The sequence below is a fragment of the Tachysurus fulvidraco genome, chromosome 2, assembly GCF_022655615.1.
Source record: "Tachysurus fulvidraco isolate hzauxx_2018 chromosome 2, HZAU_PFXX_2.0, whole genome shotgun sequence".
Taxonomy (NCBI): Eukaryota; Metazoa; Chordata; class Actinopteri; order Siluriformes; family Bagridae; genus Tachysurus; species Tachysurus fulvidraco.
This window is the reverse complement of record NC_062519.1, coordinates 35,743,720-35,767,792: the sequence shown is the minus strand read 5'-3', so window position 1 is coordinate 35,767,792 and position 24,073 is coordinate 35,743,720. Positions and strand designations below refer to the sequence as shown.

The 24,073-nt window shown below is 35.5% G+C and overlaps 1 protein-coding gene across 1 annotated transcript; it reads right to left on the bottom strand.

Annotated features, from left to right (window-relative positions):
• Nucleotides 1-307: 307 nt before the first annotated feature.
• Nucleotides 308-19,147, bottom strand: sv2ba (synaptic vesicle glycoprotein 2Ba). The gene is made up of 13 exons (XM_027161152.2): nucleotides 19,013-19,147; nucleotides 16,166-16,842; nucleotides 11,966-12,146; nucleotides 10,874-11,025; nucleotides 7,949-8,082; nucleotides 7,129-7,218; nucleotides 5,761-5,874; nucleotides 5,582-5,670; nucleotides 5,292-5,456; nucleotides 4,522-4,655; nucleotides 4,208-4,411; nucleotides 3,361-3,520; nucleotides 308-2,405 (listed from the first exon to the last, which is right to left on the bottom strand). Exons 2-13 carry the CDS (start codon nucleotides 16,626-16,628, stop codon nucleotides 2,222-2,224), a joined length of 2,070 nt encoding a protein of 689 aa, XP_027016953.2. The 5' UTR covers nucleotides 16,629-16,842; nucleotides 19,013-19,147; the 3' UTR covers nucleotides 308-2,221.
• Nucleotides 19,148-24,073: the final 4,926 nt, after the last annotated feature.

The window sequence follows — 24,073 nt, the reverse complement described above, 5'->3', positions numbered from 1 at the left end:
TCTCTCTCTCTCTCTCTCTCTCTCTCTCTCTCTCTCTCTCTCTCTCTCTCTCTCTCTCTCTCTCTCTCTCTCTCTCTCTCTCACACACACACACACACACACACACACACACACACACACACACACACACACACACACACACACACACACACACACACACACACACACACACACACACACACACACACACACACACACACAGGCTAAACAAGAGTCAAACTTTAGGCTCTTTATTTTTATAGCTGAAAAGTAATAATGAGTTTTGATAATATTTTTAAACTTAAAATATAAAAACAGAAATGTAATGTCTTCATATTTCCCTGCATTCACACCCAATAAACGGTTCTATCTATCTATGCACATAGTATAGTGCAATAACGACAACTTTTCTCATGACACCTATATATATTTAGTCCAGATCTGTTGCAATACATCTTATACATCCTTCACATGTTTATTATAAACCATAAAATCAAGTCAGCCGGCATGAATAAACATAAAGAAAGAATAACTGTATGTGAATAATGATATAAGAAATGATAATGATATACTGGTGCCCAGAGTATTTTACATGATGTCACACATTAGGAGCAATTAAGTGGTAATAAAATGCTTGTAATATAAAGGCATGAACAAGGATGTTTGGAAGATATGTAGTGTGTAGTACTGGATATTGTGTAAGTTCAGTAAAATAAAGCATGTCATTCTATTTTTATTCTACAAAATTGTAAAGAAATGACTATATACATGAATGTAAAAGCATTATGTACTGTAGCAGGATTTTCATGCATAAACCTTTGTGTCTTGTTGCCATGTACTAATGCTATGACGCAGTCACTTTTACACTTTAACACTTGGCACAACAACCAGTCCAGTCCTCCATACTGGTGGAAAATAAACCCTATTATTGATTTTAAATGTTCAGAGAAAGAAAAAAATGCTAAGTTCATCAATTGTACACCCAGAACAAAATTACCGCTTTTATAAGCCAACTTTTTATATTCAAATAAGAAGAAATTGATACGCAATAAAAAGGAAATCACAACACATAGAATTATGTAAACTACAGCAAAAATACAGATGTACTCTAATAAAAACAAAACACCCACAGAACAGAGATGAATTATTTCCTGTAATATTGTAATGTTATTATCTGGATTGAAGAAATAAAGAAACAAAAGGAAAGGAGAATACACACTGTTCGGTTTTTAGTAAAAAGAGGAAGGAACAGTCAGGAGATGGTTGTCGAAGGGACGATCTTGGATGCGTTTCCAGAAAGTGCAGTAATACTTTAATACTAAGCACTTAATCTGTACCTGGTAGTAACCTGACCCATATTAGTAGTAGTAATTAGTTGTTGTAATTATTTTAGTAACTAGTTGTTATAAATGTAGTAATTATTTTCTACTTTTAAATGTCATAGAAAACTAAATTTGTAAATAATGTAAATAATGAACTCCTTGTGCTGCTCAGTTGCAGACTTGCTCTTATGTAAATGAATTTGTTACACTGTTTGCCTGTTTAGATTATTTTTTAATTGTAAACCACTGCAGTGATAGCTGGAATGATATAGATCTGTGCTACTGCCTGAAGATTATGAGTTGATTTCCCAGGCAGAGGCAAGGTTGTGCCTTTAAAAATGAGGACCTTTAACTGCTCAGCTTTGTGTTTGGATTGGATTTTTATAAATCTCTAAGGATTAACTATCTGTCAAAGAATTGACGTGGAATCCTGACCATCATAGCCATACAGTATGTGCTTATTTTTATTCCCTCATTGCTGTTATAATATACTCCACTCTTCTGGGAATGTTTTGCACTAGATTACGGAGCGTGGCCGTGTGGATTTATATCCGTTCAGCCACAAGAGCATTAGTGAGGAGGTTTTACTTTGTGCACAGATGCACTGTCATGCTGGAACAGGTTTAAGCCTGTTCATAACAGTAAAGGGAAATTGTAACACTACAGCATAACAAGACGTGCTATTTAAATGTGTACTTCCAACTATGTAGATATAAAACACATAGTGCCGTTATGTTCAAGTTTCCACAAATATTTTGGGCATAGAGTGTAAATGTAATTGAGGTAAATATAGTTTTAACATGTACCTAAATACTTAAATCACTTTTCCAGGAGTCTCAGTGTAAGAAAGTCCAGTTTCCAGCTGGACCAAGCTCTGCTATGAAGCCAGTGTTTGACTTTTTGCTTGTTAACCGAGTTGTTTACTGCAAAATGACTTCACGTGTCTCAGGAAGCTTGAACGCGAGCAGACCTCCACACGCCATGGCTGAGAAGGACAGGATGATGGGGATTATCTTAGTGATTCCAACAAACTTGGAGAAGACGAAGGTGCTAATGATGGCCGCCAACTTGCTCAGGCTGTTCAGCACGCCAAAAGCAGTCGCTCTGCAAAAGAAAACGAGCGTGACGAAGAGCTCAGTCAATGAGAATTCTCTTAAAAAATAATAGAAGAGAGAAAATCACAAGGAAAATAAGATAAGATATTTACTATGTAATATTATAGAGTATTTTTTTCATTAAGTACATTTATACAGCAGTAACATATTCAGGTTCTGCTGGTACAGTATATTCTGTATAGTGACATCCTATCTCAAATCTGATTGGTTTAAAGGTGTTGATTTTTAAATAGTTTATAACACCATACAATTCAAATGACAGGTTTATATTAATGTGTAATTGTTTCTATAAAAATGTCTTACAAAGGGATTTATGGACGATCCATATAAACGGACTCTTGGATATTATGGATACCGTTTATTGTTACGATGGCATACACGTTTATGGACCTTTCAACATTAAAGCTAACTAGAAACTGATTTTGAAACTATGAACTAGAACAATTGTTGTTAGTAAGCTGCTGTGGTACGTGAACTATAAAATACTTCAGAATGCACTGTTTTTGGAAAGTAGGTAACTTCAGGTTTATTAAAGCACCACAACCACATCATCTATAAAAATTAATTCACTAATTAATTTATTATTTTTTTGTAGTCTGTGTAATTCTTTATAGATTAGTGGAAACTACTGAAGTATGTACAGTATATAGCAATAATTTAAAAGTAGTACTCTACTGTAGTTTGTCATTCCTACAAACAATACTTTAGACATATGAACTGAAGAGAGGCTGAGAATTCTCCACAAGTATCTGATGCTTGCACTCTCACATTGTGTGTTAATGATTGTATATGATATAATTAAAGGTCCAAAACACACAAAATGAAGCCTACAGTAATCAGGCAGACTTAAGCTGTGTTCTTAAGCCATGATGTAGAGAAATATGACTATTTAGTTGACACCATATATTTGTGCTCTACATTATATTCTGTACAATCTGCTCAACCTTTTAGAGGCTGGATAAAGCTCCACTGTTATAACTTCAATTCCGTTCCAGGCGGCTGCTGATGCTGCACAGAACAGACACTGGAAAGTGATTACAGCACCGGGACTGAAGCAGAGGAAGAGGAAGAAAGTACAGCCAGAGGACACCAGCATGGCGCTACCTGTGACCACACACACACACACACACACATTTAAACATTACCGTATCTATTAATGCAGCTTATTAATGCTTTAGCCACATGAAAAAGCTAACCATATACTGTACTTAACCCCAGTAACCAAACATTCTGCAGTTTCTGTAAAATAAATAAATAAATAAATAAATAAATAAATAAATAAATAAATAAATAAATAAATAAAGACTATTTAAGTAACCTGATGTTGAAATGTAATCATTTAAAGTCAAAAAGGTAAACCAAAAATTTTTAGAATCTTCTGGTTTTTTTTTTTTTTTTAACTTGAAACAAGACAAATATGTTTATTAATTTAAAAGAAAAACTATGATATTTTTAAGTTTCAAATAATGAAAATAATTAACAATTGAGTAGTTATAACAATTTATGGTCCTCTGTGTTTTAAACTTAAAGCAAAACTAAAATGAATAAAAATTGATTGACTTACAGTATATTTTGTTTACCCTCCCTTTTAACTAATTAAATATTTATTTTAATTTAAATATTAATTAAAAATACTAAAATATTTGTTAAAATACATTCTAACTGGACAGGATAATTTAATCAAACCGAATGAAAACAGTACCCTTGTTAAATATTTTTAATATTTGTTAAATGTGTTTTATTTTTAGACAAACTATAACCAGAGAAATAAATGACAGCAAAGTGAGTCACCTATTATTTTAATCCGGCCTATTTTATCCATCAGGAAGCCTGCGATGATGTTGCCTGGTAGCACAGACAAGCTGCCTAGAAAACTGACTAAATAAATCAAGATGTCGTTTTCCTCCTGGAAGTTAAGATGGCAGCCGCTTTTGGGATGAGAAAATGTGACATTGATGAAGTTACAGTCGATGAACTTGGTGTCTTTCCATAAATCTGCAAAGAACGAAGCAGTAAAACGGATAGAACTAGCAAGCGACTGGAATACAATTGTCTGATTTATTATTGATTATTGATTACTGATATTGTGTGGTGAGTTGAAATACCCGTGTTGTAGAAGACACAGTTTACGAGGGTGCAGTTCTCAAACATGGTGTCTGTTGACTTGATGTCCTCGAAGTAGCAGTCTTCAAAGTGAGCATCTTTAAACCTCACATTTGTCATCTCTATGCCAATAAACCTGTACACACAGCACCCAGTAATGAAGAATCAGTGCACGATCGGGCTTGTGTAAGCTTCTTAAATTTATCACATTGCTGTGCTATCATACAAAATTTCTATTTCTTTTCGATTGGTCTTTTAGAAGGTATTGATCTATAGCAGCAATGCAATAACTCTAATCCCAGCTACAGGCAACCCTATAACCCTAATCCTAGCTTGTAAGGTAATTAATATAATTAAACACTAATGAAAATTAAATTAAAAATGTTACATAATATATATCCATTTGCTGTACACAGAGTCAAGCACCGGGAGCCTGAAGCACCTGGAGAACATCCCACACACAGGGTGGAGGCAGGAATCAATCCCCCATGTGTACTAACCACTAAATTGTTCAGTAAGGTGTTCGTTTACTCATTTATGGAAGGAGTCTCCAGTGCCAGTGCTTTGAATTTGACTGCAGAAGGATTTACGGCTATTGAGGGTCTTCAGACTTTAATTATTTTCTATTAAAATGACAAACTGTGAAATCTTTAGCATATTAATGACAAATTTTGTTGTTCCGGTTAGTCCGAAATTATTTATTATTTGCTAGGTTTGTTCTGTACGCTATGTAGCTTGTCCTGTGGACAAATAGAAAGAAACAAAAACATACCAGTCCTGATTATAATGGGTCTCCTGGTGAATCTGATTTTTCAGAGAAAAGTTGAAGTGAAAGTATTCAATCTTGTCCTTGTGAAATATCTTGGTGTTCGACTCGTACTCTTCATACTGCAGGTGTTTTATCTGGTCAGGAAACCACACTGAAAGGCCGTAATAGCTACATTGCAAATGGAAATATGACAAGATAACAAACATGAAGAAACCTGTAATGGATTCTCATGTAAGACATATGCCCTGAAGAGCAGTAATTAATAAACTAGTGCTGGGGAAAAGCAATTGTACCCAAAAGCCATTGTAAACCAGACAATGGCAATGAACAGTCCATGGAGTCTCAGTTTAGGGCCTGCAAGTGACATCAAGTTCTTCATCACCTTTAAAAATACATGATAAAAAAAATTCACTGCAAGATTTTATAGTCAGGATGTGTGAAGCCCTGGTTTTAGGCTGGATTTACATCATACCTGCTTGACCAGCGTCATTTGTCTGACCATGAATCTCTGAAAAGCAGTTCCAGTCTCGCTCTGGATCTCAATGAAATCATCTTCCTGAGTTTCAGAAGCCTTAAACTGGGAAACCTGACAAGTAAAAGAAAGCGATAGTTAGCATTTTGCTTAAATACAGCACAGCATGTAACCAAATGCAGTCAGGTTCTGGGTCCTGAAAAATGCTTAATGCTTAGATTGTTAGCAAGAAGGATAATTTACAGTAAAGATGTATCAGAATGAAGTTGTAATTAAATATTAGATTTTTTGGGACATGTTCTATTATATAAATCTTTTTTTTATTTATAATTTTACAATATAGTTTTACTATAATAGCTTTAGAGAGACCTATATGTTGATTTTCATGTAATTCAAGCATCCTGGCTTCTTCTAAAAGACTATGCATCTGTAAAAACTTCACAATGATATGCAGTGTTATACAGTCACTCCAGCATTTAGTGATTTTGTGATCACAGAAATAAACGCTAAATCAAGCAAACACAGCGGGAAATCTGAGGAGCTTTAAATTTTTCGATATGACAACAGATTTTCCGCAGATCTTGGCCAAGACGTGCTGCATGACATCATCACAACACGCATTCAGCCAAACTCCCTATTCGAGTACAGCTATCATAGAAAGTCAGTACAGAGGTGTTTTCATGGTAATACTTTAAATAAAGAATCCTGTGCTTGAAGTTTCACCAGTTGAAAAAAGCACAAGGAAAACTTTGAAGAACAAATTGATATAAGCTGCAAAATCAAGCATTCTTGGCTGGAACAATCAGAAAACCACTCCTATGGAGAAAGAATAGAATACAATGAAATATCTCCAATTAAAGTGACTTGTATCTGGACAGATGGATGGAATGATGAGATTACTGTACATTAATTAGGACTAATTAGAACATTTATTTTTTTGATCTACATTCTAATTACCTCTAATCAAACTATGTCTACAGCAATGTCACTTACTGTGAAAGAATGCAATGTGCTCAAATTGGCTATGCATAAAAATGTTTATGATATGATATTCTCTATTCTGCACTGTAAAGTCAAACCAAGAACATACACATCACTGTCTCATTAATGAGATGAGTATACAATAATGAGGGATTAGTGTTAACATACATACTGTGTAATACTTATATTCCTCTTATTCCTTCATCATCACATGTCTGTTCTATTCACTATTCTGGTTCTGGTAATATTTAGGTTCAAATGCACCAAATGCTTTCTTCCAACATAAGATTAAATGAGTAAAACATACCGAGGTCTCAGCTGATTTGAGCTATAATCTGTGTTAGGGAAATTCTCTGTATTGTTTGCTGTGTGCTGTGGTTCCCAAACCTGAAACACTCTCTCTGGTTCACCTTTCGCTCTCCAGTTGGTGTCATGAACACGTCGCAGGATCATCCAAGCCTCATCATGCCTTGCATTCTGAAAACACGCTTAGAGTTTAAACTGTGGTGTTACAGATATCTTATAGGCCATATAAAAAGAAAGAAAGAAAGAAAGAATAAAATTCAGAAAAATATACACTAAACTAATAAATAAGGTCGACATATATTAAGCCGTGTTTGTACATTGTATGTATGTGTATATTGTATTAAAATTAATGTACCAGTAATGACCATAAAAGATTTAAGTTCCCTAAAGAACAAATTGGCTGCCTAGTGGTACAATCAGTTTGATCCTGAACTTCAACTGTACGGTCTTGAATGAACATCCTATTGTGTCTATACTGTATATATCCACTTGGACACAAAGGAACTCTTCCCCAAAATCTTTTACTGTGTAGAAATCCATCCACTTTCTGTACCGATTATCCTACACAGCATTCCTGGGGAATCCTGAAGCCTATCATGGGGCTTGGGGCACCAGCTGGTGCAAACCTTAGACTGGGTGCCAACTCATCGCGGGGCACGAACATTCACAGACTTACACATCCATTCGCACACTTCAGACATTTCACATATGCCTAGAACACATGCCGTTGAAATATGGAAGGAAACCAGAATGCCCAGAGGAAACTCTGCACACATGACAGTTGTAGGTGGGAGGCAAAGTGCTGTGTATAATCTTGCTAAAAATTGTACTAATCACTTCGATGTACAGAATCACTGAGAAACTGAACATTTTCTCTACTCTGCCTATATAACATGATTACCTCGAGGAGGTAGCGTGGGCTCTCAGGCATAAACACGAGTCCAGCGAGAGCAGCCACCGCGGGCAGGAAACACACCAATACAAACACTCTCCAGCTGTGGAACTGGAACTCAGAGCCCATACTGAAACCCCAACCTGCAACACAAGCAGAAATATCACATCACTTTACTTTTATAACAAGGCTTCTTCTCACATCTTATCTAACTCTGTGTATCTCTAATGTTACCCTAAACATGCAAAGATATGATTCCTTTCCTTTAAGGAAGGAATCTTTAATAATATATTTTTATTTGGCAAATCAAAGGGTGACTAGTTATGTGCACTTTTATTATAATAATAAATACAATAAGGTTCCAGCACATCGGGGGATCGGACCCCTAAAATCATGATCCACATTTCAGGTTTGATTTAAAATTGAATAAATATAAGTTCCATTGCATACACAAGATATCAGAGAGCCATTCACTTCAAAGTCAACATTAAGAGATATTCATTAAATTGTATGATAAATGAGGTTGGCTCCCTGAGGTTTAGACATTCCTCCCTTGTAAATTACATTGCTTTCTCATTAGAGGCTCATTTTTTTCCATGTATGAAGCTGCAAGTGGTGAATAAATAAAGAGTGATATTTTGTAAGGAATACAACATGATGGAGCATGAAAACACATTCCGATAAAACAAGCCATGCTTTCTACTTGCAGAGTGGAGCGAGTAAATAAATAATAATAAAAAAAAAAAAACTACATATAAAAGGATAAAAGTGATTAACAATTTGAAATAATGCCTTCTGGCACAATTATATTGGCAGATATTGTGACTTTGAAGAGAAATATCGTAATTCTACAGTAAAATAAATGCATCTTTTTTCTGGCTTAATACATTTTTTCCTCTTTAAACTTATTTTCCCCGTTATTACAATGAGAATGGTTATAAAAAGGTTTAGCCTTTATATTGTGTGATTCGGTTTGTTACTTTTAATAATTGTGTACTATCTTTTTGTAGAAAAAAGAACTGCAGAAATTTGACATATTTTAATCCTCAGTGAGGACAATACTTTTTTATACGTTCATAAACACATGAGTCGACTTTCTACTGTCATTGCCTGCTGTACTTCCTTTATATCTTGAGTGACAGATGTATCGTCCAATAAGCAGTAAGACTTCCATTTGCAAACTATACCTACCTTTTCAAGTTTGTCTGAAATGTTGTGTTTTCTGAAATGTCGCTGTTTTTTCTGATTTGTTATTTTGTTTTCTGCTTTGTTATTTTGTGTTTGAATTTATTTCGTTTTCCGAATTGTTATTTTGTTTTCTGAATTGTTGTGTTTTCTAATTTGTTCTTTTGTTTTCAAATTTGTTGTTTTGTTGTTTGATTTGCTGTTTTCTTTCCGGATTTGTTATTTTGTTTTGCACTTCTTGGTCACCGTAGCTTTGAGTGATGAAAACAGAAATGATGGTTAAGAAAGTTAGTTAGTTACACAGTAACTAAGGGTTAATTACTGTGACTAAAACAGAAGTCTCTTATTCCTACAGCAATTTGATTTTTTGACATTTAAATTTGTAGAATTTCTGCTACCAAAAATGCTAACAACACTATAAACAGTTGTTTATGCAAGACCCACACCAGCCTCAAACCACCAAGTTTGTTCTATCAATAGTAATTGGGTTAATAAATGTATATTTAAGAAAGAAAATGTGATTGCTAATTAGTTAGAGAAAGAGTGGCGGAATTTTTATCCAATTTGATACAGAATAGCTAGTTAGGAGCTGGTGGTTTGCCGCATGAGAATGACGTTCAGTTTGAAATGGAAGGAGGGACAAATTTTAGTTGCCAAGCCAACAATTTATTAGAGTTTTTTCTCGTAAGTGTTTGCTTTTGTTTTCTTTAATTTTACTCTGGATAAGATTTAAATTGCCTTTTGCTTGAAGTTGATTGCGAGAGTGTGTTTGTGAGTGTAGTTAAAAGGGCATTTGCCTATAGATATTTTGTCAGCTTGTTTTCTTCGTTGTTGGACAAAGACTGGTCGAAGGACCAGAAAGCATTTCTAAATCCCCATGTGGTTTAGTAATACTCCTGGAAATGTGGGAGAGGGCATTTGCTACTGTTCCTCACATGTCGGGAAATACTGTTTTTCAACATGTCTGGCTGTGTGTCACCAGGTCTGTGAACAAATTGAGGACATTGTTTACTTGTACTTATGTAAAAGTAATTTGAGTGATTTTATTTGGCTCTTTGAGAGTGAAGATGCCATTTGTGTTTTTTTCTTTTTCTTTTTAGGCCACAATGCACCCAAGCTACATCTCAGACCTGCAACAGTTTGGGGTTGTGACCGTTGTGTATATGGTCCCAGTTTGTTTAATGGTTGTGACGAATTTTGTCTGCAGTAGTTTCCAAGTACTTCAAGTAATTTAACATTTCTTTTTTTTAATCTTAGATGTACTTAGTATCTATTTAGTATCCTTCTATTTAAGTTTAAATTTATTCCATCTCCATATTTTTGGTAAATAAATTTTTTTTTTGTTATTCACTAGTTGACAAACCAAAATAAACTCTCAGTAACCTGGTGCTCTGCTTTGTATAGTGAATGTAGGCTCGGGGTGTTTACAGATAGAAATGGCAATATCAGTAAGATGCATTAATCTAAATGTGAGGTAATCTAAATATATTATAACACAATAAATTATATACGTATTATAAAATGGACAGAATTACTGTTCACATAAGAAAGGAAATGATTCATTTTAATGCTTATACTCATCCCTGTTCACATTCTAATTCATATTTACCCTCTCTCTTACCTAACGATGCTTCCAGACTTGCCCTCTGATTTTTAAATGATAATTATGGTCTATTTTAAATGATAATTATGGTAAATCACCGTGACGATGATTAACATAAAGATGCTGAAGGTTAATACTGTTATTACCATAATGAGGGATGATTCCCCAGGCACTAAAGGAAGCATACAGGCCTCCCAGCATCCAGAACAGACACAGCCAGCTTAGATGCTCGCCCCGTTTATCCATATGCAGGAACTCAGCGAAGTATGTGTACACTATGGGGATGGAGCCTCCTATACTGTAAAGAACAGAGAAGCACTGGGGGATACAGTCCAGTACAGTGAGTGAACACAGTGATACACAGATGTTTTCTATAAGGGGAATGTGAGCTCTAATACACTATACAATACTATCTAACTATCTAACTATCTAATAGTGCAGTACAACACACTGATGAAGCTGTTAACACTTTTGAAAAATGCCTCATTCTCATTGAGAGTTTTGGGGTGTGAACGTGTTAAAAGCAAAAGTAATTCAACACCCATCAGAGAGAAACAGCAATTCATCACACGTATATCTTTACTATCAGTAAATGATTTCAAACTGAAAACAAAGTGTTTCATTTAAATGTATCAACTTAAATAAAGACTTAAAAGTAAAATGTTCTGCTCCCAGAACTTAATAATGCCATATAATGTATTTCACTCTAACAGCAGGTTTCCTCATATGAATGAGTGGAAACAAACAATTTTATTTATAAAAATAAATTCTAATCAATCTTTTATTTTCAATAGTGAGAACCAGAAATCATTTTACCGGAATTTATAATGTGATATAATGTTTTATTTATATATATATATATATATATATATATATATATATATATATATATATATATATATATATATATATATATATAAAATAACATTTATTCCTGTTTAGGAAGATATTAAAGGGAAATTTGTTGGTGGTGCAATACATGATGCAAATTTCAAATAAATCCTCACCAAGTCACTTTAAGTAGATTAAATTTATGATTGTTTTTTTTATTTTGTTGAAAGTATGTGTAATAATATCAGCAATCATCTGGCAATGAGTGACTGAGATTTACTGAGATAAATTAAAATCTACCTTCTATACCTGTAGTGCCTTTGCTTGATATTTCACACAAACCTCATATTGTATGATCAGTGAAATGTATGCATAGGCTTCCCTTTCTAAAGGAAAGCTTGAATTACCCAATTCCTGAGCAGAGTCTGCAGAGGAGGAAGATGCCGTAGCCCTGGGCGAAGGAGGAGAGGAAGGAGAAGATGCAATTGATGGCTAGAGCATTGAGGAGACAATGACGACGTCCCAGTTTATCAGCTAGACCACCCCACACTACAGCTCCCAGCATCATCCCCACGTACACGATCAGACCTACACACACACACACACACACACACACACACACACACACACACACACACACACACACACACACACACACACACACACACACACACACACACACACACACACACACAGTGTGCAAGTATGACATGTTAAAGCTTACATTTAGACACACAACACAGATGTATACCATTAAATTAACACTTTTTCAGTACGGTTAGAAGAAAAAGACTGTACAAATTGTACCATATAACTTATTTAAACAAAATATGAATACTGAAAAAATTGTATTAAATTGGAAATATAGAAAGTATTTTTTTATATTTTTAATTGAAATCTTAACTGAAATTAAAAGTATGATGTTAAAAGTAATCAATCAGCCAAAAGCTATTTTCTGTCCAGTCGTTTCTTCTTTAGTTTTGCACTTAACACGCAAGGATTGCTGTGGTCAGGAAATGATAGTTTTTAGAATGATTATAGAAACCGAACCCCAACCCCAGAGGTGTTAGATGCTAACCACTAGCCTCTGTGTCCTCTATTTTCAATGTAAATCAAAATTTTAAGTAGCTCTGACAACAGTGATGATTGTAGCAGTGATCCAATTTCAATAGAGATGAAACAGCTTATATTTTGTGAAGAAAAATAGGTTCTGTTGAGATTTTGCACCAATACATGCGTGGTACGATTACTGAAAGTGCTTTCACTTGTGCTTCCATTCAGTAAAATCTGTCATGTCGTATGTACGTCCATCTTTAAAGTTCATTGTTTCTCTTTTTCATCTATGAGTCTGTTTTTATAAGGCATTTTTTTCTGATTTGTTCACAATACTGAGAGCATGTCAAGAGATACTGTAACAGGGCCTGGTTCTGTAATAACAGAATTGATGACGCAAGAGGGCAGATTTTAACCACTAGAGGTCTCACTTTCACATGGTTTCTTTTCTCGCTCTTGTGGAAATGTAGGAGCTGGAACCATTATTTCATAAAATACAGAATTATTCACTGCATTTCTATTATATCTAGCATTCTATTTTATATATAGCGTTCTATTATATAGCAGATATAACTCCAAATGTAGTGAATCAATCAGGGCCTATTTGGTGTCTGAATTTTGCTTAATTACCTCAAGGCTAATGTTGCTAACGAATAAGAGAATAGCCTCCAGTTTAGCATCCTGCAAACTGAACACCTTAACGTATCATTTGCTCATAAATATAGTATTACCCAAATCCATTTTGTACAAATCTATGTTGTACTTGATGATTTGTGTGGAATGACAACAGAATGTGCGCTGAACATGGCTGTATACTGTCTTTTTGTCCATTTTTTGTAGACACTACAAAAACAGTTTGAAGGAATTATCAGGTAACGTAGGTGCAGTGATACGACTCAAACCAGAGCTCTTGACTAATATTGTGTATACTTTATTCTGAAATTATCTTATTTGTTCTCATTCTTTTCACAAATGTAATGAATATGTAAGCAGGGTAAAAGCTAATATTCCCCCCCACTTCTTCTTCTTCTTCTTCTTCTTCTTCTTCTTCTTCTTCTTCTTCTTCTTCTTCTTCTTCTTCTTCTTCTTCTTTATCTTTGTCTCTGCACTAGTCATTACTCTGCTTTCACTGCAGTTGTGACACTTCCATTAACTTTTGCTTGTAAGTGCACAGGCCAAAAAAAAAAACCTTTGGTCCTTCACATTTGTACCCCTCCATCAGTCCATCGTTGTAGCATTTGTCCACTCAGACGTTTACACAGATGGCTTCTAAAGGTGCTTTTATCTGGGCTGGGTTATCAGGTCACTTATGAAGGGAGAGAGCGCTCCAGCGACTATTTCTGCTATGACATGTACATTACTTTTGTGTATTACTCCATATTAGGCACAGTAGATAAATGAGAAAAATTCGGATAAGCAGTAGAAAATGAGTGAGTGAGTGAGTGAGAGATATTTAAACAGGTCAAAATTCTGATATGACGTGACATTGGAGGTGGACTGGGACCTAGTGGGAGACAACAAAAGAAATTGTGTGAATGGAATTGATGAGTTTTTACTTTCATGTTGGACAGGCTTGGAGACAACGGTATGTTGTGAATCCATCCTTAATCATTAGTAGTTGCATAGTCAGGGTCATATTTTGAGAATATAACAACTGAATTAAAATATAGGCAAGGCCTCACTCATCGATTTGAGATCAGATACAAAGTCTTGTGATGTAGCTGAAGTTGAAGCATCAGTCAGAGGCAGAATTCACACACCATATCACCGTTTAAGGCACCATCACTTTTTGTTTTAAATCTGAATAAAGATAAAGATCCATATATCTAGAGCGTTAAACAGATGCAGATCATGTCTGTGTGTTACACCCTGTAAATAATTACATATATTTGTACTGCATAATTTTATATCAGGGTTCTAGTGTCTCACTCTGACTTCTCCACCTGCCTCCATCTGTGCTTTACTACATGCTAATGATTAAATGAGATTGACCGTTAGAACTTCTTTCAGGATTAAACTCTCACTAAAACGATGCAACCATGTAGCCTGTCAAACCTTTAAAATGGTAAACCTCTCCTTCATTTCTCATTGCAGATCTTTATTCACTCTGCAGTATTTGAATGTTCTAATATTAAACACAACCTGAAGTACTCCACTAAGCAACTGAATGCCATATGCCAAGCATCAGTCAAACTCGAACAAGATTAGTATGCTGTATATATCAATTATACACTGGGAATTAATTTCATGCTCTCACTTTACAGCTTAATGGTGCAATAGCTAACTGGTTTTTTTTTTCAGTTATTTATTAGACTTTAAAATAGAATGGACTCTCTCTCTCTCTCACTCTCTCCACACTCTCTCTCTTTCTCTCTCTCTCTCTCTCTCTCTCTCTCTCTCTCTCTCTCTCTCTCTCTCTCTCTCTCTCTCTCTCTCTCATATATATATATATATATATATATATATATATATATATATATATATATATATATATATATATATATATATATATAAAGAATAAAAGATTTGTTTAAGCCATGTACTCAGCACAAGTGCAATTAGTGGCTGTGAAAACCTGTGAAATGGAAAACTGTTATGGTTTGGGGAGTTTGTTTGTGTTTCCATGGGCTGCTTGTCAGCCCATGGAAACTCCTAAATGCCTCTTCCTAAATGCCTCTTCCTAAATGCCTCTTCCTAAATGCCTCTTGTCAGCCCATGGAAACTCCTAAATGCCTCTTCACTCCATCCATATCTCAGCCTAAAACTGGTAAGCACCCAGCACTGACTGATAAAACTGTGCCCTACAATGTTAGAATGTTAAAACAAGCAGGGAAATGGCAATATTTTATAGTCTCAAATTCTAATTATGCTAATATCAGAGCTTAAAAAGCTCAAAACATATTGCAAAGAAATAAGTGCAGTACGGTACTCTTGAACATTCTTAAAAAATATCTGACATGTTTATAATCTTTGAAAAAAAAACAACATAAAACTTTGAAACAGTGTAATGTCTGAGTGCTCATCGCAGTGATGTCATGACCGGGCTTGCTAATGCTAAAGCTAGTATGCTAAGTCTAGTTAAATCACTGCAGATTCTATGGGTAAAGCTTTGTCTACATTGGCAGGTTTGGTAGGTTGTAAACCAAAAAAATATGAACCTTATTCTAATTTCATCTAAGAGACCTAAAATTGAAATCTGGACAAAATGCTTTGTTTTTATAAATTTACTTTAAAGCTTAAATATACTATATGGAAACAAAATGTTTTCCATTATGAATAAAATAATGCTTTCATTATTTGAGTTGCTTGTAAACACTCAAAAAGTGTGCTAATGACTAATTTTCCAGTCATATAAAATGTATTTTGTATAAAACTGATTTTGTAATGCACTTGGTCTCAAATGGTTTCTTATGGTTTTTATTCATTCTTTAAAATTCTACTTCTAACTTGACGATCGCTATACAATGAATGGATTTTTAAATCTAAATCTGATTCAGTGTACATACATGAAAATGGAAAAAGTACTGGATTCTATTTCCTAAATTTTCACTTACCCAGCATACCCTTGTTGGCATCGGAGAGGCACATGTCCTTCTCTGCACTGGGCAAAGCAAAGGCCACTACAAAGCACTCCACACCATCAGCCATGAGTGCCAGGCCCAGCACTGTGAAGAGGGTCCACTGGAAGCGTCCATGGCCACAGTCCTCCATCATGCTTTCATACTGCTCAGCCAGTGTCTCTTCAGATTCCAAGGAGGCCAACTTGGCCTTCAACCTGGCCTCCTGACGAGCTGCTCGGCGTGCCTGCTTGATTTCATCTGGGTGAGGAATGCCCTGATATTCCCCTTCATACATCTGATCATCTTCATCCTGCCCTTCAGTGACATCACTGGCTGCATCCTCCTCCTGTCCAGGATAGTCAGATTGGTAGGGGTAGCTATCCTCACCTTCCTCTCTGTAGGTTTGCTGGCTTTCTCCTTCATTGCCTTGCATGTTGTTTGGGTAATGGCCATCCATTTTCACCACAGTTTGGGACTGCCTTTGTATCCTTCAAATCCCAGCTGGCTGTATTAGCATAATCCTCAGAAGGCACTTTGTCTGGATCTCCGAATCACTTTTCCAGATGTTAGTAGTGATTACAATATCCTATTTATGGGTTTCCTGCTAGAATCTGCAGTTGCACCATAGGTTCCAGAGTTAATTGTGGATGTTAACTACTTCTCTTTGAAAGCTTATATAGAAAGAGAGAGAATATTATTGAGTGTGATCAGACATTGAATGCTGGAGATTTATTAAAAGAATGTACTTTAATTGGTAGTAAGGTGCCCTATTCACATATAATAGACATGTATTGATCCAGTCATACAGATAGTCACAAGTTACTTGCATGTGTGTATAACAAAATAGTCTGTAATAGTCAGCTCTATAATAGTCAGCTCTATTGATGACAATCATAATGACCTTCTATATTAAAGAGTTAAAACATGTCAAGGAGTTAAAGAAAATAACCCATGACTGGGTCGTGCGATGCAACATAAACCTGAGTTACAGTTACCACCTAAATCCATGTACAGTAATCAATGTCACGAATACAAATAAAGAAATGTGTCATTAAGGTGTCATTTCTGTAGACTCTCCAATTACATCATACACTCTGTAGGAATTTTCTAATACTATGTACTATATTTCCTTGGAAGCAAAATGATATTTTCTTTTGTCATGAAAGAAATGCAGTTTAATGCACAATTCAATCTGTTCATGAAAATGGTCTTGTTACAGGTATCACCCCTTGAAATAAATCCTCAGTAAGACCTTTTTTTCCGAGAACACAGAAGGTTGCCTGCTCTTCTTAGGCTATGTCATGGTTAAGAAATTGTGTCGAGAGCTGTTATTTAATCCATCTGTACTGTGGGGAATTTCATTCTGCTGGGTGAAACAGAGTGCAAAAGGGAAGCGAGTACAAACAGGAAAAGGAAATAATGATACTGATAATACTCAAAGACGAATAAAAAAGGCAGAGAATTATACCAATAGGATGACAAAATGCAATGCTTTATAATCTGATTCTGAAGTGAATTTGAAAAGTTGCGTGATTGTAGAAGTGCTCCACACTTGCAGTGTATATTAGAATCTAATGGAGTTACATTCACCTGCAGGTCTGACTGATGCTACAGTACAGATGCTACAGTACAGATGAAAAGGGATTACAAAACAAAATCCCCTGTTTTTACTGTGCAGCCTGTTTGTCTCTGGTCTTTGTCTTTCAGACTTTTACATTAGTGATATGAATGACATTAGAGCCAGTAACAATATTTAAGTGTGTTATAATGTGTTTTACAACAGCACTAATAAATTGGTCAGAAAGTGTTGATTGATTTTCTGTAACAGCAGCTCTCAGAGTAGGTTTGACTGCAAGACAAATTACAGATCTATATAAAAGCACCTGCTAGAATATGTTATGATTTTTACAGTAACAGCTCATTCGTAGTGTCATACTCTTTATGGTAATTAAATATTTATTTAACATTTCTAGAAGTCTTTAATCCCAGTCAGGGGTAAAGCTGTAATGTTTTTAAATTAGGTTTCTTGTTAATATGATTCATTTATTTGCTGAAATAAAATCATGAGAAAGGGATGGAAAGAGTCTTCATAGCTGCTGTAATGTACTTGCTAACAGAAACATGTTTCACCGACATTCCATAAGGATTAAATAATCCTACAATTAACGATTAAAAGAACTGTCAGTCTATAATGAATACAAATATTGCTGTGCCATAAGAGGAATAAAACACTTTGAAAGGTGTTACTGGAAAACAATAACTCAACTTTTTTTAACTCAACTTTGTTGGGCCGCATCACATCACTCGTTCCTTACAGACATGTACACCATATATAATGTCTGGATCTGATTGGAAGTTGCTTGAATAGATAAAGTGAGTCTGCTTTTGTCTATGGACACCATGAAGGACATGTTTGCTTCAGTGAGTCATCTGTCAAAATACCACAGTGCCTCTGATGTTTGGGAAGAGGATTTTTAAGACCCCTTTGGGATATAATTATCTCTAATATATTCTTAAAATAAGCAGTATTTGGACATCAGGAATTATATATAACTACTGCATCTTTTTAGATCACTGTCTGGATTGCAATATGTTTGATTATATTGATTAGGTTGATCTAACACTATTGATTAAGCCAGAAAATGAAATAAACAATGCAACTTGACATTTTAAACAGACATATCAACTTTATGAAGGGTCAGATCTACTTAATGCACCAGTATTGTGGCGAGATACAGCTTTGACATTGCCTTTGCGTTGGCCGTAGGACATACTTTTAATCCTGAAATCCAAAAACGAACAAACGAACAAATCCGAAAAATGAACAAATATACAACTTACCAGCATGCCCATTTCTTTTTGCTACTAAGAAGTTTTCTTAAAAATAAATGGAAGAATAATTCCAGGAACAAAAAATTTCAAATGCAAACCCTGTCAGTTTAGCAGAAAGTGATGGGACAGACCAGAGGATTAGGATGCAATCTCACAACCAATCCCCCCCCCCACCTTCCCCCACACCCCCAACCAGCTCGACTCTAGAGAATTTCCCTCCGCCTGGAGCTGGCAGGCTGAATGATACACTCTGTTCCAACCAGAAGAACATTGAACTTTACAACATGAGAATAGTACAGAAATAAAATAAAAGCTCTATTGCTACTGTTCTCAAGTCATCTCCAAAAGGTCATTTCTTTTGTGTGTAGTTACTATGCCAATGTATTATAATGGAGGTCTATGCAGTATCTTGGTAACATCATAAGCTGCATTATTTTAGTCTTATGAGTGAGAGAAAAGGGAGCCCTGATAAGGCAAATGCATCTTATCATTGTTATAACATTATATGTAACCATAAATTGACAATAAGAACATGTTTTTGATAGTATTTACAAATTTCTGTGTTAGAAAAGGATTTAAACACTTTTGGATGTGCTGTTATTGGACTTTGCATTGTGTTTCATCGACCCATCATTGATATTTTTTTTCCTATAACAGCATGCCTCATTTGTGTTACTCCTTACTTGTCTTACAGTGGGATGTAAATTGTAGCTCTATCATGCTACTGTATTGTGTTGAATGTTGCAACTTACTGTAGATGCGAAAGCATGACATTTCATCCCTTTGTCCGTGATATACCTGAGCACTGGCTTTGCATTTGAACCAAGACTTTCAGACATTGACTTAGACTGGTGCATGCTAGACTTTTTACTAGTTTTTAGTCTTATTGCTGCATGCTATTATTATAGGTGCTTCACAACCTACAATATTATATCTTGCTGCAAATCATTAAGGCCACCAAACTGCCACCTTCCTTTGCACAACAAATTGAGAAGCAATTTAAAAACTTTAGGTTAGACTTCAATGAACTCACTTACTAATTTGACTTGAAGGAAAATCTATTTCAATGCAATGCTGCTCAGTAGGAAATATGTACTGGCCTGGAGCAAAGCCTGTGTTTTTGGTCAGAACGTGCTAACATCTTTCACCTCACACTGTTTACTAGGCAAAAAAATTAACATACTGTCAAGTGTCCACTCATATCTATTTGGTTTGGTTTGCTAAGACACAACCATGGCTAGGTGATGCCTTGTGCAGAGGTAAAGCTGCCTAATCCCCCAGCCAGATAATTCTACCAAAGAGGATTAGCTCCACCCAAGCAGAGACATTGGCTAAATTTAGATCACACATTCCCCCTGTTTGCACCACCTCTCTATTTTGTCATGCTGGTTTAGTTTATCCAATCATCTTTCAGTGATTTAACCAGGTCATTTGTGCGATGTATAAGGTAAAGCCTAAAAAATGGTGCTTAGTGGAAGATGGTTGGTCACATTCAGTATGTTCATCAATAATCAGTATCTCACACCAAAAATGAGTCTTTTTGTTCCTGAAAAAGTTAGTTAGTTAGTTAGAGTTAGCTAGTTGGTTAGTAAGCTTTATAAAAATCTCAAATCATCTATCTATATATCTAGGAATAGATATATAGTATTTTAAATTTTAAATTGACATTTTTAAATTAATTTTAAACTTTAATTGTATGTATTCATTTATTTATTTTTATGCTTATTTCTTCTTCTTCTTCTTCTTCTTCTTCTTCTTCTTCTTCTTCTTCTTCTTCTTCTTCTATATTAAATTCAAACAAAGATTGTAATGTTTGTCTTTAACAGAAATAATAGATGATGAATAAGTATTTAACATCCACATGTTGATTTAGAAATAAAAATGGTTTAGCTCCCATCTATCTAACTAGTCTTTTAACACGTTACAATCCTTCATGCTCTCTGAGATCACAAAACTCAGGGCTTTTGGTAGTTCCCAGAATATCTGTCTACTAAAGGTGGTAGAGCATTTTCTTATTTAGCTCCCAAACTTTGGAATAGTCTTCCTGATAGTGTTCGGGGCGCAGACACACTTTCCCAGTTTAAATGTAGATTAAAAACTCATCTCTTTAGTCAGGCGTACACATAATACATCCCATAATATCATGCACCAGTACATCAGACCAGCACATTTTTATGAACAGCAGATATGTTAATCCCTTTCCACTGCTTCTCTCTTTGTACCCATCCCGAGGCATCCAGACACTGTACCAGCTCCCAACGTCCTCTGTGGGACGAAGCCTTTGGACGTCCACTGAGCCGAGGCCGACTCTAAGAATCCTGAGACATCTCCAGTTAGACTCTGTGGTACTCAGGAGATCAGAAGTCCTTGAACCTCACATCAATACAACATTTAACTGACTGTATATTACAATCACACCCCCAGTGTCACCCATATGAGGATGGGTTCCCCCTTGAGTCCGGTTCCTCTCAAGGTTTCTTCCTTTACCATTTTAAGGGAGTTTTTCCTTGCCACTGCTGCCTGAGTCACCTCAGACTTGCTCATAGGGGAATAAATACATACACACTGTGAACTATATACATCTAATAATAATCTAGAATTTTTATTCTGTTAATTCTTATTTCTTTTATTATTCGTTAATTCCTTTATCATTAATTATGTTTACCTTCTGCTCTGTGTTTATGTTCTGTAAAGCTGCTTTGAGACAATGTCTATTGTAAAAAGCGCTATACAAATAAACTTGAATTAAATTGAATTGAAATAAAACAATACCAGTGTAAGCGAAGCCCAGAGGATTAGCGTAGATGAGTTTGAAAGCCAAACTGAGTTCGTTTTATTAGCTTCTCAGATTAAACTGGTATCTTGCTGATTTTTATTTTTTTTTACTTCATAACCTCATGAATGTGGAGAAATTTGCAAAAAACTAAACTGTGAAATCACTTGCAAGTAGAGGAGGTGTACAGCTTTGGATAGATAGCTCCATCTAGTGATTCTTTAGGACAATTCTGTCAATTTAGCATGTGAAGGTGTCCTTATCTATATACTGTAAACACAGAAAGAAAAGAAATGCTATAAAGACATGACTCATGGTGTTTTCACATCCTGCTTTGGATTAAGTGCTATACAAATGAAATTAAATGTAATTAATTATAACCATATTATCATGAAATCAATTTAATGTACAATTCTGATTGAGTCTTTTGGCTGAACCTGCTACCTCATGATAAGACAGTTACGCATGTTCCTAGCTGTAAAAATGGGTAAAAAGGACATCGCTAGAATTTGCTAACATGCAGTATATCTACAGTATAATACAGGAAATAAAATGAGAAATTTAACTGATAGTATGACAGTATGATAATATTAGCTTTGCATCCAAGTAAAGAATAAAACAGGACTGGGCATGCTGTAACAGGAAAATGATCAATGTTTGGTTGGTATGATGTGGCTGGAAAACAAAGGTTATCTACACTAGTTTTGTAACACTAATCAGAAGGTTGGGGTTCATGTTTCATCACAGACAGTTTGCCATTGTTGGTCCCTTGAGCAAGGCCTTTAACCTGATCTGTTCCAGGTTTTGTAACATCACTGATCCTGTGCTCTGGATCCAGATTCCTGAAGCTGGGATATACAAAGAGAATTTCAATGCATTGTTACAAATAAAAACTTTCCTTTTTGTTTTCTTCCTAAACCTGGAGACTGCATCCAAAAAAAAAAAAAAAAAAAAAGACAAACAAATAAACATACTTTATAACATAAATCATATAAATCTAAAACAGCACCATATCAATTACATTAAAAAAAGTTTTATAGACTTTAATACAGAAACAAGTATGTATTTCAACACACAAATTAATACAAATCTATGATTTAAACTATTACTGCCACTTTTGTATTGTTTGGAGCTTGCAGGTTCGAATCCTGATGATGCCACCTGTAACCAGGAGCCAACATTGGCTGTGCTCTCTGGGTAAGAGGGATGGTATGCATTTTCTCCCTTGTGGCACTAAACAATCGTGGGCATCAATGAGCTCATGTGTGCCCTGAGATACAATATGAGCTACAGCTCAAAATGAGACAGTGGTTCATGCGTCTAGCTGGATGTCATAAGTGGGAAATGGCAGATGACTAAACTGGGAAAAAATGTGTTTTCATTTGTACTGTAACTGAATTTTTCTTTTATCAGACTTGGCTTGGATTCAGCAAAATTAATGTATGACTAGAGTTTAATCAGCTGTTACACTCAAATGACACTTGTTCATTAAATTTTGTTTTATGACAGTGTAAATGATTGATCAATTTGATCTATTCTTGTCTGTGGGTAAAAATTACTTGTGAGGTCAGCTGCACGCAGCAGCGTCTTTTCTGCACTTTGCTTTGAGTTCTTAAGGCTTTGTGGCACAGACTCGACCCCCGCCAGCTGCACTTCCTCCCCCAGCAAGCCCTTCAACTTACAAAACCGCTTTTGTAGCAGCACAAAGGATGCATGTACTTCTTTGTGGCATGCTTGCTCCTCATCTCCCTACTTTTTTGCAGTTCTGCAGACGAGACGTTACAATTCTGCACACGTTTCTTCTCCCCTGGCGACAAACAAATGTGTTCAAGTGTGGCTCGGCATGGCTGATGGAAGAGACGCCTTTCTCCTGCTGGTTCCTATTTATCTAACACCAGAACTGCTTGCTTGGGAAGACAGTGGCAATGAAAGGATTAAAAAAAAAGAGCTCCGTCCCTGTGGCAACACTGTAATACAGACAGGCATGTGCTGATACTATATTTCAATCACATGATAATTACTTAACTGATGGTTAATTGGTTAAATGGTTCAGAAATCTACAATAGACCCTTATGACACTTGTCCTTGCCTAAACATATAGCTCAAATCAGATTCACACAGAATTGGTTGGAATTACAACAAATCCAGATGTCCTTGTGAAACTCTGTGTATTTTCACTGTGGCAAATTAAGGAAGCTTAAACAAATAAAGATATTACTTGTTTATTCCTGCACAGCACATCATTAAGGCTTCTCGTTAGGTTAACATTAGGGGCACACAAGCAGACTTCAGGGCAG

Excerpts from the sequence above, each read along its gene's own strand:
- sv2ba (XM_027161152.2), bottom strand. The coding sequence starts at position 16,628 with ATGGATGGCCATTACCCAAACAACATGCAAGGCAATGAAGGAGAAAGC. Across the intron at positions 12,147-16,165 it reads TGCCAACAAGGGTATGCTGG|GTCTGATCGTGTACGTGGGG; the intron begins GTAAGTGAAAAT and ends GTGTGTGTGTAG. Across the intron at positions 4,412-4,521 it reads CTGTGTCTTCTACAACACGG|ATTTATGGAAAGACACCAAG; the intron begins GTATTTCAACTC and ends CGTTCTTTGCAG.